At 39.2% G+C, this 21,135-nt stretch overlaps 1 protein-coding gene across 1 annotated transcript; it reads left to right on the top strand.

The window, feature by feature from the left end:
- Positions 1-4,804: 4,804 nt before the first annotated feature.
- LOC140164271 (uncharacterized) lies at positions 4,805-13,888 on the top strand. Its single transcript, XM_072187540.1, has 5 exons — positions 4,805-4,898; positions 7,776-8,900; positions 9,276-9,401; positions 10,851-10,988; positions 12,677-13,888. Exons 1-5 carry the CDS (start codon positions 4,872-4,874, stop codon positions 13,886-13,888), a joined length of 2,628 nt encoding a protein of 875 aa, XP_072043641.1. The 5' UTR covers positions 4,805-4,871.
- Positions 13,889-21,135: the final 7,247 nt, after the last annotated feature.

Genomic DNA, 21,135 nt, shown 5'->3' with positions numbered 1-21,135 from the left:
ATATTATGCGCTAGTGTGTGTTTCCTGGCCCGGCTATGTTATTTTAGATATAGGCCTACATGTATTTCATTTGTAAAATGCTGAATATTTTGCAATGGTGTCATCTTGTATAATTATGATCCACCTGTTTTTGGCCCTTTTTAATTAATAGAAGCTCGATTATTCTCATTTGATGTTTGATTTATTTGAGGTCATTAATCATAATTTATGACAATGATATTTGCAAGGGTGCAACTCTACTAGTCTTATTACAAGACTGCCCTATCCCAACCCTAAACCCTAATCCTAAACTCCGTAAACGAGGACTGGACTCAAGTCTAGCGAGTTGCACCTTATTCGGTAATTGTACACTATTATAGAACACCGTTTGTAACTATACCATTTTAACACCACAGAATGTATATTCGTACTTTTTTGTTGGTATATATATCGAACAGACAATTATATAGTTATGTGATCTCTGTGTTTAAAGCGCCACCTAACTCTACTTTATGGTTATGTGAAAGTAGTATTTCTAGTATTTGAGCGTGCACGTATTATCTAGAATCTATTGTTTAGCGTGCAGGTTTTAGATAATGCATTGTTTAGCGTGCAGGTTTATATAATTTGGGCTGTGAAGGGTAGTTCGCGAAAATAATGCACGGGAGAAGAATACATAACGATGAATAGAAACGGGCACTAGAAGTGTATTCAGTCATAAAACGTTTCAAAACTTATAACGGTAGAGTTTGGGCCAGGGATATAATATACTAACGGAATAATGCAAATATAGCAATTATATTTCAAACTTTACAAAATCAGTACTTCAAAATCGTCTGAAAATGGCTCTTTGCACTTTAAAAATGCGCGGATTGCGTAGTTTGCCAAACCCTGAGGCTGTTATATAGAGTACGAGGTTGCTCTAACTTATGGGGCATATTTCAAGTCAGAAAAGCAGTACATGCTGCAACACAAAACATATTCAATCAGATTTTGTTATCAAAGGCAAGTATATATAATAAAACAACGGCATAATATTTCCTGTATTTATTACGTAATTTCTAGGCTAGAAGAGGCACTCTAGTTGCTTTTATTTAATGCTCGAGTTCAAAGTTGTGTCCGATTATCTTAATGGTCTAAAAATGAGGTCGGTCACTACGCCATATTAAATCGAGGATATCAAGCTTGTTGTATATACCACGTAAGATATTATTATTTTCAGGAGCGCATCAAGGAAAATAAAAGAAAAACGAGAAAACCGCCTATTATTCTTTTATTTCTTTTTATTTACTTGAAATAATGTATTTATTATATATGAGAGTTCATGATAAAAAAAACATGCTCGTATTCCTGTGTGAATATTCTTTCCAGTCAGACTATAACGACGACCAGTTGCGAAATGATAATATATATAAAGAGAAAGCAAAAGTTTCCAACAACGTTTAAGAAAACAAATTAATGTACTGAACTTTTCTTTCATTTATCCATGCGCCAAAAATGTGAACAAGTACTCAAATTATTAGCTATTATTATTGTCACGGCAGTAATTCACCCGGGTAATTCACGTTGTTTTGTTATAGAAACTGATGAAAGTGAACCCGTTTATTTTACGTGCGATATGAGCAATATTTTTATTCATGAAATCTCAGAAATTTATTATAATAATAAAATGTATTATTTATTTTCAATAAAAAGAAATAAAAGCATTCATTATTTTAAGGATTATTTTAGTTTGTTCTCCTTGATGCGCGCTGCACGGCGACTATTTACAATTTACTATCATGAGGGTCATTATACTTTTTTACGGTTAGTAACTATTATCCGCCTGATATACTGTGAAGCTCTAAAATCTTCTTCTTTAGTAAAACCGAAAATTGCTGCTAGTGCCAAACGCTTGCACCAATATTGACCATTATTATGTTTTGATGAGTCCAAGTGTGTAAAAATATTGGATCAAAACATAATAATGATAAAATTGGATGCGTTATGCCCAATATGTATTGGTCTCGCTATGAGTTTTAAAATATTGGACCAATTATTAAACTCATAGCTCGACCAATAGATATGGTCTAAATTGATCCAATTTTATATCAAACTTGGCCACAAGAAGCACTGACCCAAGCTTAATATAACTTCTACAAAGATAGGGGTCAACGGTCAAAGGCTTATTAGGGCTCATTTTGTGACCGGCACTTGGTCAAACCGCAAAGGTTATCCGAGGTCAAAGGTCAGATCAAATTCAACGTTGTTCAGATTGGGCTATATCTCGGAGAAAATAATATCTGACACTTGGGGAGTATGAAACCGCAAAGTTCATCCAAGTTCAAAGGTTAGGTCACATTTAAAGTTGTTTCAATGGAGCTGAAACGGAAAACAATCTCTGGCACTTAAGGAGTATGAAACCGCAAAGGTCATCTGTGATCAAAGGTCAGGTCAAATTCAAAATCGCTTTGATTAGTCTGCATTTCGGGGAAAATGATCCCTGACACTTGGAGAGTATGAATTCACAAAGGGCATCCGAGGTCAAAGGTCAAGTCGGGTCAAATGTAACATTGCTCCGATGGGTTGTAACTCGGGGAAAACAATCCCCAGCACTTGGGGAGTATAAAATCGCAGAGGTCATCTGAGGTCAAAGGTTAGGTCAAATTCAAAGTTACTTTGAAACTTTCAGTGCTGGTTATGTTGAGGATATTTGAAGGGAGGTCGTTCCAGTCCTGTATTGTACGAGGATAAACGTTGCTGTTGGTTTTGACAACTCTGAATTTGGCAGGATGGTATTGCCTTGTGATTTTCATTGATTGGCGATTAATATAATCCGGTATGGGTATGGCAATGGTTTCATTTTGTATCTTAAACATGGTGGTTAAACGAGATTGCTTTCTACGTTGTTCCAGTGTTGGCCATTTTAATTTTTTGAGAATTTCTGTCATGGAACCCTTGGCTCTACTGTAAATTTTGGTAACAAACCGAGCAGCCCTGTGCTGTATCATTTCCAATCTTTGGACGTCTGTTGTTGTATGTGGGTCCCACACAGCACAGGCAAACTCTAAATGAGGTCTTACAAGGGCGAAGTAGAGTTGCTCCTTAACTTTCTGCGGGCATCGCCAAAGGTTCCTACGAACAAACCAGAGAGCCTTATTTGCTTTGGCAATTATATTATTCAGGTGGAAAGTCCATTTAAGATTATGCGATATTTCAACACCTAGATAGGGATGATGAGGGACTTGTTCCAGTTGATCATTACACATGTTGTACGATTTGATTAGTGGGTGCTTTTTGGTTGTAATCCTGACAGTTTTGCATTTGGTGGTATTAAATTTCATTTGCCATTTTTCGGCCCAGGTACAAAGAGAGGAAAGATCCTTCTGAAGAATTTCAGAAGGATCCTTGACACTTGGAGAGTATGAAACCGCAAAGGTCATCCGAGGTCAAAGGTCAGGTCAAATTTAAAGTTGCTCCGGTTGGGCTGTAACTCGGGGAAAATGATCCCTGACACTTGGGGAGTATGAAACTGCAAAGGTCATCCGAGGTCAAAGAATTCAAATTAAAAGTTGCTCCGATCGGACTATAACTCAGGGTAACAATCCCTGGCACTTGGGAGGTCAAAGGTCAGATCAAATTCAAAGTTGCTCCGATCGGGCTGTAACTAGGAGAAAATGATCCCTGACACTTGGGGAATATGAAACTGCGAAGGTCATCTGAAGATGAAGTCAAAGGTCAGGTCAAATTTGAAATTGCTTCGATTGGGCTGTAACTCGGAGAAAATGATCCCTGCCACTTCGGGAGTATGAAACCGAAAAGGTCATCTGAGGTCAAATCAAATTCAATGTTGCTCCGATTGTGCTATAACTCGCAGAAAATAATATCTTGGGGAGTATGAAACCACAAAGGTCATAGGTCAAACTATACTTTTTCTAAATCTTTATGAGAGACGCTCATTCTTATTCAGAGGGGCTAAGGCCTGGAACTCACTTGATCCTAAACTGAAATCACCTCTCCCAATTAGCACAGCAACTTTCAAAACAATATACAACTCTCAATTTTATGATTCTTAAATTGTAGTCTTTAAATTTGTTTCATATTTTGGTTCATTCGTTTATTTTGCAAGATTTGTTTGAGTTGTATTTATACTATCATGCTAGGCCTTACTACTATTTTGTGCAATCAGTTTCCATATTGAATTATTTGTATTTGACATTAAATGAATTATTTAGTTTGTATTTGGTGCAATCGATAGTTTTGAATAATATTATAATTATTATTGTTTTATAGCTATGCTGGTTCATAGGTTGATTTTTGTAGTGTTTTATCTTTTAAGTAGTTTTAATGTTTATATTTGATCCTTTATTCTATATGTTTTGCCTATGTATGTAATATTAATAGTATTTTAAACATGTTGTAAAGTTACATTGTAATTTGATTTATTTTGTAAGCATTGTATTTATCAAAATTTGCAATATTATTGTGTATTTGAATGTATGTAGTATTTTTAAAACCTTAATAATTATGTTATGTAAATGTTGTATTGATCCCTGGGCCTCAAGGAAGAACAGATGATTAATTGTGTTTTCAACTGATTGAGTGTCCCAGGTTAAAGAAGAAATAAAACAAAAAGATTCTAGAGAACACATTGTTATTAAACCCAAGCAAGTATTGTATCTCTACCAAAATACGGCAAATTTAACATGGTTACGTGAATTTATTGGACTATAAAAAATTAGCTAGAATTCAATATCATATACCTGAGTAGTGAACATAATAATCTTCATTTTTATTCGTAGAGCAACCAACAAGCTTCATAATTTCTCTCCAGGATCTGTGATGACTAGCCTATACAAAGATGCCCGGCAAAGATGTGGACGTAACGCAAACTAGAACACACACGCGAAGGCATGATGGCAGTCCGCAAAGACCGGGAGGTAAGGTCAATAATTATAAACTGCTGCATTTGTATCATAGCATAGATAGTAGAGAGGCCACATCGGTCTATCTGCTCTATTTAAGATTTTCGTGCAACTTTTTTTAGACAAAGGTGCCAGCCAGGTTAGGAATAGTTAGTCTCGTCTTTCTGTTTAACCCGGCTGGCATTTCTGAAAAGTGACGTGAGCTGAGATATTTGGGTTGAAAAATGCAGTTTTTGTGATTTTTTATCCTTTTTTCCCCTAAAAATCTTGATGCAATATTAGGGGAAAATGGATTATTTTGATTATTTTGCTAAAATTTGACCAAACAAGTTAATTATACATGGTAAAAAATTAAATTAAAAAAAAAATGAAGATAATGTATTTGAAATAAAAAGAATACCAATACATTGATATGAATGTGTATATCAAAAAAGTCAATCATAACAACTTCCTGAAACCAAAGGTTTTTGACCTATGATATTGTATTTTCAAATATCTTAGATTTTAAATTTGTTTCCATGATTTACATACCATAATGCATTTCCCCACAAATATCAAATCAAGATATAAAGCTGCATTTTTTTATACAATTATTGAATACCGCGAAAATTCGATAATAAGCATAGGTGCCTATTATCGAGCGCTTTTGAAAACATGTAAACATGAATAGCGCCACACCCACAAAAGATAGCAAAATAATTGACCAACTCGGGGTCAAAGATCATCCAAAGGTTATTATGGCCAACATTTGATTTTCACACAAAATGCTTCTTCTTCTACCAATTACATAACACAATGACGTCGCTTGCACACATACATCGGCTTTAGCCAGTGTCTAATAGTTGTACACATAATAAGAGGTCACTTCCGGTCAAAAACAAAATACATTCAACATTTTGTATTAGCCAGAAAAACAGCACAGTAACGATATGTTCACACATGACTTGTTATTACATAGTGCACACATGGTATGTTTTATTTGGGGTCATAGGGTCATGGGGGAGCGTGGCGCAATGGTTAGGGTACTTGCCTTTAGTGCATGACGTTGGCGATTTGCTGGGATATTGACTTGAAAAAAAAGTCTGAAATTAATTGGCAACTTCTGTAGATTAAATTCAGACTTCCGCTCTCCCCATGGTTCATTTAGAATTGGGTAAATGAATCATGAAAGTACTCCGTCCTTCGGAGGAGACGTTAAGCCATCGGTCCCGTGTGCAGAGAGCCATACCTGTACATGTATCTCGCAGCCAGTTTCGAAAAGAAGAGGGTGTTAACCCTTGACTGTTCCCAACCCGCCCGGTGTTCAAATGGATTCCAATGGAAATAAGCTTCAATAGAAGCTTTCTTGGGTTATCCAGGGTTGTCAAAACCCGAACAAATTAATTTTTTTTAAATAGGTCATTAAGAGCTCACTTCCGGTCAGAAACCAAAAATGCTCGAAAAATATTCAAAATTCTTCTCCTTTTAGAAATAACGTAGCAGAGTGAAGTCAATTCCACAGATGCATTGTTGTTACTCAATGTCTTTAGGGTGTTCCAGATTAAGGTCAAAGGTCGTTAAGGGGTGACTTACTGTTTAAAACCAAACACCTTGAAAACAATTTATTTCGAAAAATAAACACAGCAGAGTGGCCTTGCCATACCGTGGAAATTTGGCATGTTGCCCATGGGGATCGACGATAATTCAGGTACCGCGTGAGCAAACCTAAAAAATAGCGCAAATAGCGCGAGCGTACCACTTGGAGCGTACACAAAAGAAACTTCGCGCGATGTCGCCAGGTCTGAACGCTTTAGCTGAATTCGAGTACGCTTAGAGGGCACAGGCATGGAAAATTCCAATCTGTTTATTTATTAATCTGAGGGCCTTGCATTCACCACAGACTACTACAGATCATGTATCAACAGTCAAAGTCCCCGTGTATTGTATAGTGTGATTTCTAGCATATTCATGACGGCCGATTGTTCGATCGTGCCGTGTCTAACAATCACGCCAGCGCTGCGTGCCTTCGCGTATACGCGATAGAGCGTTGCGTATTTTCGCGATTACGCGATAGACCGTGAAAATACGCAGTAATTGCGTAGCAGTCTCGCCTGTCGCATTTCATGGAACAATCAGCCCTCATTATCGGATGATGCGGAGACTTTGACTGATTGTACGGGCTCTGTTTTCTCTCTCCTCTGTGGCATTCACATATACATTGCTGGGTATTTTTAGATTAGGGTCAAAGGTCATTAAGGGGTCACTTCCGTTCAAAAACCAAAGACCTTCAACATCGTTTTATTATCCAGCAAAAACATAGCAAAGTGACGACGGTATGTTCACACATGTATAATTGTATACTGTGCCAAAAAAGTATCCTTACACTTGGAAAAATAACCACAATTTCAAAAATGAACAATATTGGGGTAAATTTGTTTTTAATAGATGCACTATTTAATCCGGCACATTATGAAACCCCATTGAATCAAATGTGACTTCAAGAAGCAAAGTTACAAGCATTTAATTAGATGAAAGTCCAGTTTTAAGGGTTAGCTGGTCTATTCAAAAGTCCACGGACTAGACATCTGCTTTGAGAGTGGTGAATGGCTAATTTATGCGTGCCTTTAATTAAAACAAAAGGAACAAAAGAAAACTGAAACAAAAGAGCTGACAAATAGAATGAAAGTTATGACAAGTACAGGGAAGTAAAAACTGAAATAAAAACTGCTGTTTTTTAAGAATTTTTTTTGCGCCTTGTATAGGCTAGTTTGTCACTTTTAAAATTGGACTAGTTCGAGGTTGAGTCGGCATGATCGGCACGGAGTTTTGCGCGGTGTTTAAGTTATTTTTTGTTTCAATATTTAGGACCTATGATGAATTCAAATAAAATCGTTATTTTTACAATAATTTCAGGTTTCTTTCAGACTCTCTGTTGGAGATCTGAAGCCTACCGAAGTTACAGTGCTAACATACGACACCTTGGGAGAAAGAACTGAGCTCCCATGTAAAAACCAGAAGAGAGGGATATGGGCGACAAAAGAATACGTTCCGAAGAATGTTTCACAATACAGTTACCTAGTCGCGGTGGGTCCAAAATCAAATAATGCTTTTATTAAAAAGGCGAAAGAATTGTTATTTTCTACAACACCATACTTCGAACAGAGATTTCGAAGCTTACCTGAAAACATTCACACTTGCCGTGATGTTTTTGAACCTCCACCTGGTACCGATTTTACATCGGTGTTTTCAGGACTGACAAATTGCCATCTGCAAAATCTAGTCGATAGTGTGAAAGATATCAATGATCTGAAACGGTCGCTTCATGAACTGGAACATTTAAGTCGGGTGTTCAACGCACAACTTTTCGAGGATACTGTTGAGGTGGCAAAAATACGCAAGTGGATTGGGAAACCATTTCAGAGCTATTCCCAATCTCCACATAAGCTTGTGCTAATGTGTGCGTTGCATGGCAGGCTTGCAAATGAGCTCAATTTGCACATTCGTGATATGGATGATATTACAGCGCACATGTACAAGCTCATTCTTGGAGCCCTTGAAAACATTGAACGCAGCGAGCTAACAAAGTGGTCTCACGAAAGGCTAAGAGTTACAGCAATACAGACTTTGGAGGCAACGAAGAAAGACCACTGGATATATGCCGCTACTTACTTTCCATATCTCTTTGAAGTAAATCGACTGATGGAACTCAGTGAAACAATGAATGGAGCAAAACTACAAACGAGTGCGTTAACAAGTCTGATAATCCCGAGGATACAAGAGGGATATAAAAGCAGAGACGATGTAGACACTATCCTGCATAATCTTGTGAAAACGGCAAAATCAGCTAAACAAAAAACGGACGTGAAAGAAGTTGTCGCGCTATTCACGAAACCTGCAGAACCTCTAGTTGACATCAGTGAGAAGCCCGCAATGGCAGAAAAATCGATCACAGGACACCCGAGTAAAGGATCACCAAAATCGTCAGCTGAGGTTTCCAAGTCGGAAGCATGGTCTACATCGGTGAAGAAAGACAATTATGTAAGTCTCTCTAACTGTTCATGTAAATATTAAATATTAATGTTTGCATGCATTTAAAGCAACATTGAGTAGTTGGCTAAGTTAAGGTGAGTCCATCCTTAAAAAATGAGAATGAAGAGTGTTAGGCCTACATGCATTAAGATCGGGAATATCCCGAAAGTTTAATTTTTATAGGTCCTTAAGTTGATAGTCAAGTTTAGTTTGGATAGGGGGTAGAGGTCATGCTCCATCCCCATACCTGATAAAACTCGTATTCCTTGTTATGTTTATACATGTCGCCCAGAGTGGAAGCAATGCTTGCAGCGATCATTTCAGCAGGATTGTCTATTCTTGAAATACTGTACTAGTAGTATCTATATCTTGTTGTTTTGCTAGGCAAGTGAAGGGAACATAATGGAATCAGCCGATATCAAGTACCCACCTTCATCGTCGACCCAGGATAATCGCCCCATTTCCCACGCACCAAACACTGGAATGATACCTACTGTAGAAATAGAAGAGGTAAGACACGAAGATATAATGAAGAGCGTACACAGCCAAACAGGTGAATTATATAGGTCTACATGTATAATGTGATCTGCTTCAAACAGGCAGTGAAAATACACGATTTACTCCCGGGGGAGGCACTCCCTATCTGAAATGGCAGGGATGTGCCTCGGCCATGTTAAAAGTAGGGGCATTCAGGTCAAATGTACAATTACAAAAATATGGGGTTGGTTAACAAAGTTCCTTGTATCTGATCCAGAAAGTTCACTTACTTGTGTACGTTTCAACAACACCTGTTGTCTTTATCAACACTTGATTGGTAGTGACTGCTACTGACAACCGACGCTAGAAGTAGTTCCAGCGTTGATCTTAGAGTTGCCAGTTGATTTTCCTCCAAGGGATTTTTTAGGTCCCTGTTTCAGAAAGTCATCATATATGTGTGATATAATCAAGTGTTGATAAAGACAACAGGTGTTGTTGAAACGTACACAAGTAAGTGAACTTTCTGGATCAGATACAAGGAACTTTGTTAACCAGTTTACTATACCGATCCTGATGAATCTGTTCAATCAAAAATATGGGGTCATTCAGTACACAACCTGAATAAAAATGGGGTCATTCGGTATGAAACTTTGAAAAAAGGATGGTCATGGTAACAAAAAGTAAAATGGGAGTCATTGAGTACAGGATTGCCAAAAGAGTATCATTAAGTACACATAAATAAGTGCCAAACTTTGCCAAAAGAGTATCATTAAGTACACATAAATAAGTGCCAAACTGCGTAAAAACAACTTGGCCACCTTGGAAATGTGAAAAATCTCATTATTTCTGGAGGAGAACACAAATACCACCTAAATTTGGGAATTAAAAGGGGGGTCATTGGGTATAGCAGGAAATAGAAAAAGGGGGTCATTGAGTACATGAATATTTTTAAAGGGGGTCATTGGGTAATAGTCAGGACCATAACACAAAAAAGGGGGTCATTGGGTACAAGCCGGTTTGAAAAAGGGGGTCTATCCCGAGGCACATGATGCATATCTGTCATGGAAGTGCCCCCCGGGGATTTACTATCATCATTATATTACGTTGATGTATGGAATATTTTCTTGTAAATTATTTTCGCGGTGTAATGTACTGGTTAATTATGCTGGTCGGATTTACCACAGGGCACAGTGGGTTTTATTTTCTTCAATATTTGAGCATAAGCACCGCTAGCTCCGACTCGGCTTTAGGTTAGACACTATTTCAAACTGTTGCGTTTGGTAGTTCATACAATCTTGCGAATGGTAGTGAGCTTTGGTAAAAATTGCATTGATCGTGTCATAACGAGCGTGTAGAAGAATTCAAATATCACCTTTGTAAAACGTACATTACTCATTAACAACAATAAAATTAATAAAGTTTTCAAAGTATATGATTTGAAAAATAAGTGTTAGTTTTCATTAATATGTGCTTTTATAACAGGCCACCTTACCAAAGGATGATATGACCAGCAACCCTGTCCAACCGTTACCTGACACAGCGTCAGACTCAAAGCTGAAAAACAGGCTAGTGAGGCCTACCACTGAGTATGACAATGGGATAGACGTTGATTCAAATCAGGTATGATTTAGGGTCAGTTTTAGGAGAGTCATCATCAGCTGATATAAATTAAAAGTTAAATGTTTATTTTTTATTCAATAATTTAACATCATTTGAGCACCCGCCACGTTGTTATTGATAAAAAATACTATCGAGCGCTTTTTGTGTTCCCTGAAGGGGGTTCTGGAGACACTTACCAGTCTTAAATGAACGGTTTTTCAAATTTCTGGATCTGATTTTTACACGATTTTAATGAACTCAAATATCCTGCAAAAAGCAAGACCTTAATATCAGTCGAACTTGGTGGCTGAATTGTTTCGTTGCTCGCGGGAATCATTGACGTATAAGTTAGGCGTATATTTTTCTGCGTCCTTTTGTTATACGTCTTATTTATATGTCCATGCGTGACGCCGACCAACCTCATTAACAATCAACAGACTGATACACGCATTGACATGATTGATGACGATATAGGCGCTGGAATGAAACAGCGATTTTCTGTTTTACCTCCTCTTGGCACGAATTCCAATATTTTACAATATTGCTTTAAGGTTTTCAAATTTGTACTCATCTCATGTGTTAATCGACTCAGTTAGCACGACTCTAGGTGTCATTTGGTTATCATTATTGGAATTTTAGTTAATTTCTCATAGATCGAGTGTAAATATCAATTATTGCTTTTTTAATACCAAGAAGTTATTTTGTGGAAATAAATTGTGATCTTAAGCTTATCTTTAATATTTTTAATGACTAATCTTTGTCGACAATTAGTCCATGCTTGTCGACAATCGCAAAAATTGCTTTGTCGCCAACAGCCCTGTCGACAATAGCCCTAACTAATAGCAAGCATTGTATATGCACAATGGTACGTGGAGCGCCATAGATTAAGGATAACATAACGTACCACGAGTCGAGTCATTTCAATGAGGTCGAGTCGAGTAATCTGAATATAGTTCGAGTCGATTCATTTCAATGAATGTGGACGTCATGTGAGTCAAGTAACATCAATTGTCGAGTCATGTGTCATTAACATGAACCAATATAATGAATTAACGGAACACATTGTTGTTTACTGAAACACTACGTTAAATATATATTACGTGTGTCATGTGCTGCTTACTTCAAATGATTAAACAACTTGATTTATATTAGATTTGCAGTGACGTGACCCAAATGACTCGACTCGACTAGGAATTTGGTTACTTGAATCTCAAATGACTCAACTCGACACATGACTGAACCGGGATGATCCCTTGATGACTAGCACTTGTGTTTCAAACTGAGAAATGTAATTAAATATTACCCCCTGAACATGCTGAAAATTCGGCAAACAAATTTATCTTGTCCTGTTATGATAATGTTCATGATGCAAGATTTAAAGCTGGTTAATCGACCTATCGAAAACGTTCGAGGTGAGCGGAAATAGTGTAGTATTGAAGTCAAACTCTTTAATCGAAATTTGAAGTTTTCAAATTTGAGAGTTATGTAGACTTTGACCTTGAAATTCCTAAATTGCCCAGGTGTAACAATTCTACACCCTGAAGAATATCATTTTGTACCACCCATAATAATTAGCGAAGCAAAACCATTTAACCCATAGTTTACAGCAGCCGGACTAAGCTGACCAATGTTTCAGTATATCACCTCTCTGGAGGTAAAATAAACTGTAGCCGGGTTTCTTAATAATTATATCTATTATTTTCAAACAGGCCTGTGTGACATTCCAAGTTGTTATACGCGAGGAAAATGTGGCTAGCGTAAAACTAATCCTCAAGAGTGAAACAAACGGTTCCGAGTCTGAGCACATCATGGATATTGAGTGGATCCGTCCCAATGTTTTCAAGAAACATATTCATACATGGCGACTTGCTAAGAAAACAATAAGCCTACCAATTAGAGAGGGGTTCATTTACCACTACACAATCAGGCATTATATCACTGGGTCTATCAAAGTGGACAAAGAGGAGACATACAGAAGACACGTTTCTCCACCAAGACTTACCCATGATGTATTCAGAAACGATAACACTTCGTTAGTAGACGAAATCGTGTCTCAAGGTACTGTTGTGTATGCCGACTTGATAGTACCAACAGTGAATAGTGATAGTTTGAGAGATGATTTGATTTTGGTTGAGGGCGTTGGTTTTCCAGGCTCTCTACGCGAGCCACGGCAATATCAATACATCAATGATGTTGCTCTGTGGATACAAGAGTCCATATTTCCTTATTTAGATTCACAGCTTAGTGACATGACTAAGCCCCAGATAAAGTATTTGGCCGTCCTACTTGGAAAACTGATCGGTGTTTATGAGCATATCGATAGGAGAATCTTTAGCGATAACTGTCTGAAACTTATCATTCGTACTCTGCAAATGGCATCAGCCGATGAGTTTCCTAATTCCGTTTTTAAAGACATTTCAAGAGTTTGCTTATGGTTGGTGAATTCAGTACAGGGGTCATGGCTATACATATGGGTGTATTTCCATCAACTGCTTGATGTTGACTCTCTCGTGAATATGACGAAGCACTTATCACTACAATGGACAATCAGATCTTGGGAAAGTGACCAACAGGTGTTAAAGGAAGCCATAGACACACTGAAAGAGAAACCGATACTAGTTGAAAAACTTGTTATCCAATGTATAGAACAAGTACATGATACCAGGGTGCTCAAGGAGGTTCTACTTGCATATAATGCAGTTATACCTATCGAAGAGGGGAGTGATATCACAAACCGTGCGGTGAACCAGCTGAACAAAATTCTCAAGAACAAGGCAAGAAGGTTCTCTATTCGTTACAAGATATGGCAAGACATGATTTCGGCAAAACTGACAGAATTAGCAAACATCGCAAGAATACACGTAGTTAAGCACCTTACAGATCAGACGTGGTTCGTAAATGACAATGAAGTCATATTATAGCAGTTGTAAGTAGGGATTTGTATGAATCGGCAGATGACTTGAAATGTGTTGTCACAAGCATGTTCAAGCAAGCATATTTTCCAAACGTTTTTGAGTGTTTCACGAAGATCTTGTCAGATAAGGACATACTTGTCTGTGCTGATGAAAAGAAGACACAGGAACTTATTGAAATCGGCATCAAATCTTTACTTGCACATTGCAAAACCAGAACAGATGTGAAATCAATCCGACTGGTTTACAAAACACTAGCTCTGACTAGAACGTGCGACCACTTAAGTTCTTGTGAACATTTGAAAACAAACATCGACCAAGTGGCATATGAAATACTGAAAGGAGTGTCTCTTGACCTCCTCATTGGTTCCCTGCTAAAGAAAGGAAGTGAATCTGATTTTCAATTGGTAGAGGTGCAAATCGTTGCCGAGCACATAATGAAGCGCCTCCGCGAAAATAAGAAAAGTACAGGGGAGAGTAAAAGTCACTTTAAGGAGTTACAAGGATGTGATGGAAGCTTGAACATTTCATCAATTCCCATACGGGATGTCATTCTGACCATGTTGGAGATTCAAGAACTACCTATGTCGTCTCTAGACAATTCCCCAGAAGATGGCACATCGGTGAAATTGGAAGCAGCGATCATGAAATTAGTAACTGATGGAGATTTCTGGTTAATGGTTCTAGCAGCATCGGGGCAATATGGTGATGAGATTCGGCAACATCCAAAGTGTAAAGCTGTTATGAAGTCGTTGTCTGCCTTCTCAGCTATGTTGTTTGCAGGAAATATCACAGTCAAGTTTGTAAGACAATATCTATTAACAAACAAGGACAAAATCATGGAACTCTTAGAAATTACCGCATCGAAGCAACCAGCAGATACCAAATCACTGAAGCAAGAATTTAATCACATTTCAAATACAGCTGACCTTCTTCGTGAACGGCTTGATAATCTCCATCTCTTCTTCAAGTGTGTAAACCACCTTGCGTTCACAATTCAAGTAACTGATGCAAAAGACATGATACAACGTCTTCAGGATCAAAGAAAAGCAGACGCAGCAGGGTTAATGACGTTAAAGAAAACTACAGAAGAAACATGGTGGGGTCAGTTGTTTCCTTTGGTCACATTTGCAGACGCCGTGAAATGTTACGCCAATTCTACAGTATTTCTCAACATTTGCCGCTCTATTCTAGAAGGAACATGCTCAGATGTGCAGTTACCATCATCGCCGACAGGTGATGGTGAGGATGAACATGGAAAAGAAGATAGCGATTATGAGGATGAGGTCGCTGACGATACTTCACATCCACTTGCTCGCACCATGTTAGGTGTGTTGAATCATCACAAAGCTATCGATACACTAACGTTGGCAAACGTGTTGAGAGAAGTATGCATACCGACATTTCGGCAACATTGCAGCATTTTACTCTCCGAAGATTTGGATGTATCGACACAGGTCGTTCAGAACATGATGGATGGAGTGAGTGACAAAGAGAGGCTTGATGCTGAGATGAAAGAGATTAGAGAAATATTTGACAAGTCAGTTCCACACAAAATGGGAGAAGCCCTCAAGAGCTTGGTTGAATTACCCGACTTAAGCCAAAGATCGTGTCAATTGAAGGCAATGTTTGGCACTTTTGAAGTTGAAGAAGATGACGAAGATAGCATACAAAATGCAATAAGTCAGTTCTCAAGTCTTCAGGTAAAAGAAAGCCTAACATTGCAGCAGTTACAGGATGCTCTTGAGACAATGTCAGGAATTGAAAACGACTTTGACGCTGACGATTGGGACATTATAGAACAGCTCGCAAGCTCCAAGGAACTGGTAGATTTCCTGAGCACACTTATCGATGAGGACTTGCGTAATCTCATCGATGCTGTAGAAGAACGTTCAGAACAGCACGTCAGTGAGTCTACAGTATCAGACTTGATTGATGTGAAACGTTATTTTGAAAAGCTTCTTAAAGTACAACCTCCTCAACAAGGAAAGAAACTCATCGAAGCTGTGAAACAAAATCGGCAACTTGCTAGTGAAGTAAAAGGACTTCCAACGAAGATCGACTCATGTGTTAGTAATGTCCATAGCCTACGTGACCTGTACAACAATGTTGCCAATCGTGGGGAAATAACAAAAGAGATCATCCACAGCGCTCTTCAGCAAGGAATTTACCAATTCAGATTGGATGAAGAAAGTGGAATTGCATTGTGGTGCTTTCATACAAGAGAGGAAAGTCCGGGCAGATATCTGAAGTTTCGTACGGTCTGAACCAGTTGAACGACCTACGCAGCAGAGCATTACTTACTGTCAATACACCTAAACACATCAGTGAATCCTCAACCGAGGAACAATCTGCAGATCATTCAAGACTACCCGTTCCAGATTTTGAAGAGTTTATTAGCTGTGTGAACATAGCTAATGATATCAAAGATCTCTGCAATTGGCTTTGTGAGTCTGGTCATTTTAGTTTTCATCATTTTGAAGAGCAAGTACACGCCAAAGAGGAACTGGAAGACCTGAAAACTGGTCTCAAAGGCAAATTTGAAAAATGGCAGTCTATTCTAAAAGAAGCAAGGGAACGATACTACTTCCTCAACTTCTTTCATTCTAAGCAACTTCTGCAACTTGACCAGTTTTTCCAAGGCCTGTGCTCTTGTTCTGATGAACTTGCCGTCCTCTTTCGCTTTGTTGACACTGGTATTACACCAGATGATCATTTTATTGATGACTACCAGATACCACTAGATTTAAAGGACCTAAAAGCACGACTATTTCATCTTGGTATGGCTTTGGAGAAAACGCTTAGTATGAACATTTCAGAAGGTCGACAGATACCAGGAAATCACCAACTCACAAAGTCAACGTTGGACACCAAAGTTCGGAAAGGGGCTGTTTTTGTGGCAGAACTCGAAGAAAACAGCACCAAAACTATACCAGTTCTCCTCAGATTATATAACAACACAACGAATGTTTTGCCAGAACCAAGTCAGGTGATATTTTGCCATCATGGAACATCATGGGAAGAGATAGCTCTTCTTTTGCAACGTTGTATTGGGGCTAGTAGTCATTTCAAAACTGACAAATTGTTTGTATTAGCTAATGTAGAACTCCTTCCAACAGAGACGCAATTTCGGCTTGTAACTGAAGTCAAGGGAATTCAAGAAGACGATGACAACTTCTTACTTGCACTGATTTGCTGCGGAGGCAGCTACCACCACATCATTGACCAGTTTTCTCCAAACTACACTCACTGCTTGCACGGATTCACTGATGCGGAAATGAGTTCATGTTTACACACCGGTTGGCCTGGGGTGGAAGTTGTGACGTCTTCTCAACCTGGACTCGGTAAAACGGAATACGTCCGAGACTCGGCTTGTCAGATTAATCTTGGAGCACGCAGCATGCCTGTTAGTGGGCCGATTATCAAAGAGGGACTTGTTGAACAGCTAAAAGCACAAGCTGGAATGACAAAGGAAGTGTTACACGTAGACATTTCAACAGTATCTGACCCAAAGCTTCTGGATACGTTCCTGTTTGAAATTGTTGTGATGGGAATGGCTGTATCGGGAACACACATGTGTTTGACACCAACCAAGAGAATAACGGTAGAAGTTGCCAATACTCAAAAAGACAAGCTCCGCAACGCTTTGACTATTTGCAGTTCTTTCGTAAGGACTCATTTGGAATGGAAAGGCTTCAAGACGTTTATAACAACTAAAGACATCAATAGTCCACTTCAAGTTGTGTGTCACTATGTGAAGGCGTTGAGGAGTGGTACACTTGACAATGTAGATGTAATCTTGACAGGTGGCAATCATGTCAGTTCTCTACCTCCTGCAGAATGTCGTACACTTCTGGAAACCTGCTTCGGAGCAAACAAAGATCTGTCATATACGATTGTCAACAGTTTTCTAGAGATATTTGCTCAGGAGTTACGTCGAATGTCAGCTTCACTGTATTTCACCACTGGTAGCCTGAAAGCAATGTTGGGAAGTGGTAGCAACGATGTTAGAAGCAAGTTTGTTCAAGCACTTCTTGAAGTTTCAAAGGATTTCACTGCTCGATCGGTGCAAAATCAGTCTTTAGAGAGTCAGACTAGTTCTTCTGCAGCAGCAGATTTGCTAGATTACCTGTCGGGCGCCGACGTGTCAGCATCACAAATGGTAGCTAGAATGAAAGGAATGGTGAAATGGGCTGATAGCAACCACTTACTGGTTGTTTTCCATCGTCAAGACTCGCAAACAATTTCAGTATTGTACCGTATATTGAGCCAAGTCCCAACTAATATCTGCGAGTTGTTCGAAACCCAAATGAAGCGCAAACTACCAGACTACAACAGTTTGTCCCAAGACGAACTACATAACATACTAGAGAAAGTGTGTAGAAATACCCGAGTTCAATTCGATAAAGAAAAGCTACAAGCTATGCAACAAAACTACGCATTGACACCGGACAATCTGCTCAAGATGATACTGATCTATATGCGCATCAAGGCACGCATTCCTGTCATCATTATGGGTGAAACTGGGTGTGGAAAGACTACGCTGGTCACATATCTGGCACGAGTTTGTGAAATTGCATTCGACACCCTAAATCTACATGCGGGAGTCTCAGAGCAGAATATCTGTGACTTTGTAAGCAATCTGCAAGCTCAGGCCAACAAGAATCTAAAGCAAGAAGTGTGGGGATTTCTAGATGAAATCAACACGTGTGATCACCTTGGACTCCTTAACGAGATCATCTGCCACCATTCCCTGAAAGGCGAACCATTGCCTAACAATCTGATCTTCATTGCAGCATGTAATCCTTACACCCTTAGAGAAGGCACGGCCGTATCAACTGGTCTCGATAGTAAAAATCGACGCGACGAAATGTCAAAACTTGTGTACCGTGTCCATCCACTGCCGGAGACAATGATGGATTTTGTGTGGGATTATGGATCTCTCGACAAGAAAGATGAAGAAGCCTACATCCGCCGTATGCTAGAGGCTAAGGACAACACTTTTGTCGACTTAGTTGTCATGTCGCAGAACTTTATGCGAAAAGTGGAAGAAACTACCTACTGTGTCAGCCTTAGAGACGTCAACCGTTGCCAGCATCTTGCTAGTTGGTTTACTGGGATGTTAAAAAAGAAGGGTGTTACACACATACAAGCGGATTTCGTGTATGCTAATACACTAGATATAAGAAGCATGATTCTTGCCTTAGCTCACTGCTATCATTCAAGACTGACGAAGGCTGCAGACAGACTACGGTACCGTCAAAATATCGCACATATACTTGATAAAGCTAGACCATACTGGAAGGTAACAGAAGACGATATTGAACGGATGATTAGAGCTGAGCAACTAAATATCCTCGAAAGAATGCAGCTTCCCGAGGGAATAGCCAAGAACGAAGCCCTACGTGAAAACGTCTTTGTTATGCTTGTCTCAATCCTGAATAGAATGCCCGTTTTCGTAGTCGGGAAACCTGGATGTAGCAAATCATTGTCTATGCAACTCATAAAAAGTAACCTGAGAGGAAGAGATTCAAAGGACAGTTACTTCAAATCTCTACCACCTGTCTATGTGGTTTCGTATCAAGGTTCGGAATCTTCTACGTCAGAAGGTATCATCAAGGTCTTTGATAAAGCCAAGAACTACAAAAAGCACAACCCGGACGTGATGCCTGTAGTCCTGCTAGACGAAATTGGTCTAGCCGAAGTCTCTAGCTTCAATCCACTGAAAGTCTTGCATAGCCAATTAGAGCCAACTGTGGCAGGATTTCCACCAATTGCAGTGGTTGGGATTTCAAACTGGGCCTTGGATGCAGCCAAAATGAACCGAGCTATCCATCTGTCAAGACCAGAGCCAACAATAGAAGACTTAGCAGAGACAGCGAAGTCAATCCGTGATGACAGTGCCCAGAAGAAGAGTGGATCAAATTTACATCACATCGTTAGCGGAGACAAACTTCTTAAACTTGCAGAAGCGTACAATGACTATCAAGTGGATCAGATATACACAAATTTCCATGGCCTTAGGGATTACTACTCCCTTGTAAAATACGTTGCAATCCAGTTATCGGAACAGCTTCAGGGAGACCCTGGGACAATTATTGAGAAAGGCATACTTCGCAATTTCGGTGGACTTAAGCTCGAGATGCCGCGTATTATGAATTCCTTCATGGACAAAATGGAAATTCTGCAACAGCCTTATTCAAGACCAGGAACAATGGATCTGATCAAAGAGAATATGGATGATAGGCAAGCGCGTCATTTAATGCTCATCACTAGTGGAGACTCGGCTCTCAACATCTTGGAACAAACTCTGAAAGGAAGAGACCATGTGACAATATTTGGGAGCAGATTTCAGAATGACATATCAGAAGAGTATAGCTACACGACGCTCAGTGAAATAATCCTTTGCATGGAACGTGGAGTAATCCTAGTCCTGAGAGATCTTGAAAACATATATGGAAGCCTGTATGATATGCTAAACCAGAATTACACCATCGTGAGCAGAAAGAGAAGCTGCCGAGTCGCGTTGGGCCCATACGGTAATCCAATGTGTCAAGTTCATAGAAGCTTCAGGTGCATAGTGTTGGTCGATGAGCAGAAAGTTGATTACCAAAATCCACCATTTCTCAATCGATTTGAAAAACAAACACTACGCTTCAACGATATCCTTACGGACCACCAGGTGGAAACAATTGGATGTATTCGTCGCTGGATGGATGATATCTGTCATGTAGAGGGTTTCCAATTTTCGCAAGAGAGCATGTTCCTAGGTCTACACAATGACACACTCCCATCTTTAGTGTACCTGCGAAGCAGAGACAGTGATTTACCGAATGATATTACACCACATGATTTGGCTCGACGATGTCAAGAAGATCTAATGAAGGTGGCATGCCCTGACGCGGTACTACGAGCCTCTAAATCCAGGTTAGCGCAGAAAGATCGTACAGAAGTGGAGGCATTACAAGAATTGTATTTTGAACTTCCACTACAAAATGGGCTACGAGAGTTCTTTGAAAACTATGTCTTTAGTCCGCATAGTATGTTGCAAAAGCAGTCATCTGACCCTGACAACACTGGAATACCCATATCATCCAGATGTTCACGTACTGTAATATATACGCACAGCAGCATACATACCGACGTAGGTGGGTCTCTGGAAGTACTTGCAACGGTTCAAGTGGAAAAGTTGAGCAAGTTCAAGTCTGAAAGGCAGTTTGCTTCACAGATGCGCCACTTCTGGCTTGAGGCAGATG

This window comes from Amphiura filiformis, chromosome 11 (genome assembly GCF_039555335.1).
Source record: "Amphiura filiformis chromosome 11, Afil_fr2py, whole genome shotgun sequence".
In the NCBI taxonomy this organism is placed as follows: domain Eukaryota; kingdom Metazoa; phylum Echinodermata; class Ophiuroidea; order Amphilepidida; family Amphiuridae; genus Amphiura; species Amphiura filiformis.
Note: the sequence above shows the minus strand (reverse complement) of the source record. Positions and strands in the feature narration are given on the sequence as shown.

What these genes read in the sequence shown, in the direction of transcription:
- LOC140164271 (XM_072187540.1), top strand. Translation starts at nt 4,872, where the DNA reads ATGATGGCAGTCCGCAAAGACCGGGAG. An exon ending in CGGTGAAGAAAGACAATTAT is followed by an intron (nt 8,901 to 9,275) that starts GTAAGTCTCTCT and finishes TTGTTTTGCTAG; the next exon opens with GCAAGTGAAGGGAACATAAT. An exon ending in CTACTGTAGAAATAGAAGAG is followed by an intron (nt 9,402 to 10,850) that starts GTAAGACACGAA and finishes CTTTTATAACAG; the next exon opens with GCCACCTTACCAAAGGATGA.